Source organism: Mesitornis unicolor, unplaced genomic scaffold (assembly GCF_000695765.1).
Source record: "Mesitornis unicolor isolate BGI_N332 unplaced genomic scaffold, ASM69576v1 scaffold8166, whole genome shotgun sequence".
In the NCBI taxonomy this organism is placed as follows: Eukaryota; Metazoa; Chordata; class Aves; order Mesitornithiformes; family Mesitornithidae; genus Mesitornis; species Mesitornis unicolor.
In genome coordinates this window covers 4630-9682 of record NW_010191630.1, presented here as the reverse complement: position 1 = coordinate 9682, position 5053 = coordinate 4630, and the positions used below count along the sequence as shown (strand labels likewise).

General features: G+C 59.1%; 1 protein-coding gene across 1 annotated transcript; it reads left to right on the top strand.

Annotated features, from left to right (window-relative positions):
• The first annotated feature begins 244 nt into the window (after nucleotides 1-244).
• LOC104542467 (protein TENP-like) lies at nucleotides 245-4817 on the top strand. The gene is made up of 15 exons (XM_010186796.1): nucleotides 245-353; nucleotides 710-809; nucleotides 1171-1275; nucleotides 1401-1538; nucleotides 1969-2014; nucleotides 2259-2319; nucleotides 2540-2631; nucleotides 2724-2900; nucleotides 3192-3233; nucleotides 3351-3515; nucleotides 3680-3747; nucleotides 3982-4027; nucleotides 4290-4353; nucleotides 4440-4516; nucleotides 4749-4817. The coding sequence occupies exons 1-15, from the start codon at nucleotides 245-247 to the stop codon at nucleotides 4815-4817; spliced, it is 1359 nt and encodes a 452-aa protein (XP_010185098.1).
• Nucleotides 4818-5053: the final 236 nt, after the last annotated feature.

Below are 5053 nucleotides of genomic sequence, written 5' to 3'. Positions count from 1 at the left end.
AGGCACAATAGGGCTGCAGGCACCGCTCTGGCTTACAGATGTATGGGGGTTTTAGAGGCTTTTAAATCTCCACATCGATATTGTGCAAACTCGGGGCTGCACACCCAAGCTGGGAGTGGACTGGTGGTTCCATGCCTTGGTGACTCCGTGCCTTGGTGGCTCTGTGCCTTGGTGACTCCGTGCCTCGGTGGCCGGGGCTGCTTTGACTGTGCTGCGGTGCCCTCCTTCTCCCTCAGGTACCAGCATGGCAAAACTCCGCTCCCTCAGCATCCTCCTCATCCTCCTGGTCCCCACGCATGCCACCAGGTCACCCGACTGTGGGGGCATCCTGGCCCCGTCGGGGATCAGCTACCGTAAGTCCGTACCCCGCATCCCCACATCAGTGGGAAGGGGGCAGCTGTCCGTGGTGAGACACCAAACATCGGCACCAGGGTCTCATGTCGTTAATTAGCTTGCGTTCATCATCCCTTCCCGTAGCCAGTAATGGGGGGTTGGTAAGAGATGGCAGTGCGTCAGCTGGATGGGTTCTGTTCTGTCCACCTCTGTGCCCTAGATCACAAGCTCCAGAAGCTCATAAAACCCCATAAAGCTCCTAAAACATCACCTCCAGGTTTCACTGAACAGGAGCTTTAGGTCTCGTTAACCACCAGCTCCAGGTCTCATTAAACACCAGCTCCAGGTCTCATTAAGCACCCGCTCTCTTTCGCAGTGGCCGAAGTTTCGAAGCCGCATGCTGAGATGGTGCTCAGACAGGATCTGATGGCCCCGGCAGCCCCAGACCTGTTCCTCGGCTCCCCACAGCCCAGCAGGTGAGTCCACTCCGCTCTTGTGGAGAATCAGGCTCCCTGGGGGTCAGTGGTGCCACCCTGGGGGCTCTGGTTTATGCGTGCACTGTGCAGATCTCGCAGCATTTTGGGGTTTGCCCCTGGGTCGGGGCTGCTCCCCTGACCCCCCACCTCTGCCCCAGCAGGAACCAGGTCACCGCAGTCAGCGTGGCCCAACTGTCCCTGTCGCTGGTTCCCGCTCTTGTGGAGAATCAGGCTCCCTGGGGGTCAGTGGTGCCACCCTGGGGGCTCTGGTTTATGCGTGCACTGTGCAGATCTCGCAGCATTTTGGGGTTTGCCCCTGGGTCGGGGCTGCTCCCCTGACCCCCCACCTCTGCCCCAGCAGGAACCAGGTCACCGCAGTCAGCGTGGCCCAACTGTCCCTGTCGCTGGTTCCCGACACGGGGCTGCGGCTCAGCATCGACGTGGACCTGAGCGTCGCAACCGCCCCGTGAGTGTTGGAAGGAGCCCGAGCTCCCGGCCACGGGGCTGCATCCCCAGTGTCTGCCCCTGGGGTCGGGGAGAGGGGCACCAGAGCAACCCCCCACTCCAGCCCCGCTCTCATCCCCGGCACAGCTCGAGCTCCAAGGTGCTGCGGTTGAACATCCTGGCCGACTTCCACGTGGAGATGAACCCTGAGGGGAACCTGGAGCTGGTGTCCTCCATCTGCAAGCCCAGCGTGGAGGAGGCGCGGAGCAGTGAGGAGGTGGACAGGTCAGTCCCGCGTTCTCCTTCTGCTGGGCTCTGGGTAACGGGGAAGGAAGAAACTGAGGCACGAGGGCTTTTGGGCAGGGAGGTGACACAGCTGAGGTCTGCTCCCTGCCCTAAGAGCTTACAGAGGTTAACACAAAACCTTCAGGGCAGGAACTTTGTTCTGCTGGGTGTTGGTTTCCCTATTTTAAGAGAGTTTCTTTCCCTCGTACGGGACTGGATCTCTTAAAGTTGCATAGCAAGAGCATTTTTAATGTAAATCCAATGGTAATTCTTTGGTGGTTTAGGATTCTGAATTGTAATGGTAGCTTAACAGATAATAGAATATAACGGTACTGCTGCCTCTGGATGCCTTTGGGGTCAGATAAAAGATGCTCATGGGACTTAAATGAGCTGGTCTTCACCTCACTCCCGTTCTGTTGTTCCCATCCAGCAAATCCTACAGTTCAGCCGTGGAGAAGGAGATCAACGTGGATAAGGTAAGAGGGAGTCTGGGAGGTGTGAGACAGGAGAGGACGAAGCCGTAAAAGCTCTGAGGATTTGAGTGCCTTGAGCCAACCAGGGCTGTGCCCGTGGCCACCGAACGCTGCCAGCCCCATGTCCTGGTTGCTGCACACCCGACCGATGGGGACAGCCACATCAGAGGCGTTCAGGGGACGCCTGATGCTGGCAGACCCCCATTCCCATCCACCACCTTGGTTTTTGTTGTTCTTTATCCCATAGATCTGCCTGGAAGTCTCCAAACTGCTGCTGTTTCCAAACCAACAGCTGATGTCTCTGAGTGGTGAGCACTTGATTTTCAGTCCTTGTATGGACCCAGGGCATCGGGGCTGGTTTTGGAGCCATCATGAGAGGGGACGGGCTGCCCCTCACTGCATAAGCCCAGCATCACCCCTGGGTCCCACTCCTGCACCCGGCTCCTTTCCCTGCTATTTTTCTCAGGGATCCCATTCGCGTCTCCACCACTGACTCCAAATCTGAGGGTCCCTCTGCTCCGTTCACAGCCCAGTTCCCGGTGACACCGAACTGCCAGCTCCAGTACCTGCCCCTGGCCGCCCCCATCTTCTCGGAGCAGGGCATCACCGTGTCCTTGCAGGTAAACACTCAATTTCCATTGCTCACAACCACCCCTTCGCTGTGCTCCCTACCCCAAACACCTCCCCAAACTCCTCTCTCGTGTCCCCGCAGACAACTTTCCAGGTGGCGGGCATGGCCATCCCCCTGCCCAGCAGCCCCGTGCCCTTCAGCATGCCCGAAACGGCGCGCTCCAGCCCTGCCCACCTCACCTTGGCTTTCTCCGAGCACTTCTACACCAACCTCTTCTTTGCCCTGGAGATATCGGGAGCCTTCAACATGACCATCCTGGTGAGCAGCGCCCGCGAGGGGTCCAAAACTTGTGTTTGGAGGAAGATCCCTGCTCCACAAAGGGCTTGGAGGAGGCCCTGCAGAGAGACGAGACCATGTCTGTGTGCCCCTTGCCCCTGGGCACCCAAAAATATCTCTGCTCTAAGGGTGCACCAAAATTTGCCATGAAGAGCAACCAAAATGCTGCTCCTGGTGCGCAGGGAGGGTCCTGCGTGCACCCACAGGGTCCGTGCAGGACATGACAGCGTCCCCAAACGTCATGGAGGTCACAAGCCAAACTTTGTCTTTCAGAGCCCGCTGACCACAGCCACCATGGCACAGAAGGTCACCCAGGTTTGTTGCCATTGCTGTCACCCCAGAAAGCTCAGCCCCAGTTCGGGCAGTGCCCCCCACCCTGGAGACACAAAAGGGGTGGCTGCTGTACCCCAAAAATGACCCCTTGCTCGGCAGATGGGGTCCCTGTTCCAGGAGGACGTCCCGGTGGTGCTGCAGGCTGTCTTCAGGAGCGCCTCGCGGGTGGCGCTGGAGGAGGGCAAGGCCCACCTGAAGCTCTTCCTCACCATCCACATCGGGGCAGGCTCGGCGGCTTTCCAGAGCTTCCTGAGCGTCAACGCGGTGAGCGGCCCCGCCAGCACGGGGAACACCCCAGGGTGCAGCGCGCGTCCCCCCAAGACCCGTCCCCATTGCACCCATTGCTGATTTCTGCCCTTACCCAATGGGCTCATCCACAGCCAAAGCGGGACCCTTCATTCTCCCTGATCCCTTCTCTCCCCTTGCAGGACCTGTCCGCAGGGCTGCTCCTCAGCGTGGTGGACACAAGGATGGTGATCTCCGCAGCAGCCATCGAGTAATGAACCCGCAGTGCCCGGGCCACGTCCCACCCGTGGCGGGGAGAGGAGGGCACAGGGGGCTGGGAATTTTGTAGCTTTTAGGGCCTCAAGTCCTTGCTGCTGGGCAATGTGAAAGTCACTGCTTGCTTACTACAACTTACTACAAGTTACTTAGCACAACCTACTACAATACTACAACTTATCACAACCTACTTGTTACAACTCACCACAAGCAGCTCTCTGTTTTCCAGGGACGTCAAGCTCAGCCTGGCTGCCTCTGACGTGGGTCCCGTGTCGGTGCGTACCCCCACCAATGCACCCCCCAAGTGACCGTGTCCCCTCCTTGCCCCGTGCCACAGCCCACACCTCAACGCCGTTCCCTCCCAGCCTGCTCACACCACAGGCAGTGATAATCAGTGCAGAAATACCTGCTTTGGGTGCTCGGTGCACCCTGCAGAAGGGGGATGTGGGGTCAGGAGCACCAGGACCCCTCTGGTGCCGGTCCCTGCCCCTCTCCTCCTGCTCTCCCACGGGGTGACCGGGGCTGTCCCTGCTGCAGGCCGAGGTGCTGGAGGAGCTGCTGCTGCCCACCATCCGCCAGGAGGTGCCCGCCCAGATCAACGGTGAGGGGCTGGGGGTCGCACAGGGGGGCTGCACAGGGGGATGAAGGCAGCACCCACCCAATAACCTCCCCTCTCTTTCCTCCCAGAGGTGCTGAGCGCAGGGGTGCTCCTGCCGCACCTCTCCAGCTTCACCTACACCGACGTCAATGTCGTCATCCACAAGGTAAGAAATAGAGCGCTTAAACTGCTCCCTGCTACGTTTGATTTAAAGGAAACCCACGAGTGACGCTGCCCTCCTGGCTCCGGAGCAAATGGGAGGCTGCTCCTCCAACCTGTTAACCCACAGGACCAAGTTTTGGGGTTAAACAGCCCCCAGCCCCACTGGCACGAGCAGTGGCCATGTCAGAGGGGCTGCGAGCCCACGAGCACCGTGCTCAGCCCCTGTTTCCCCCCAGGATTACGTCTTGGTCCCCTGCAACCTGGAGCTCCAGGCGAGGATGGGAGGGCAGAGCTCCCTGGGCTGACGGCAGCAGGGGCGAAACCGCGGCAGAATGGGTCTGGTGGCTCCGAATTTAGGATCTGGGCTTCGGCACCGCTCGAAACGTTGAAAATCTTCCTCCTTGCCCTGCTAAAACAGCACAGCTCCAGATCTAGGGTCACTGCACTAGCGGCTTTCTCTCCCAGCCCCGCTCTCGGTATTTTTGTTGCACAAAGAGGATGGGTTGTAATTGTAATGATGTTCCATACTTTAATTAAACAT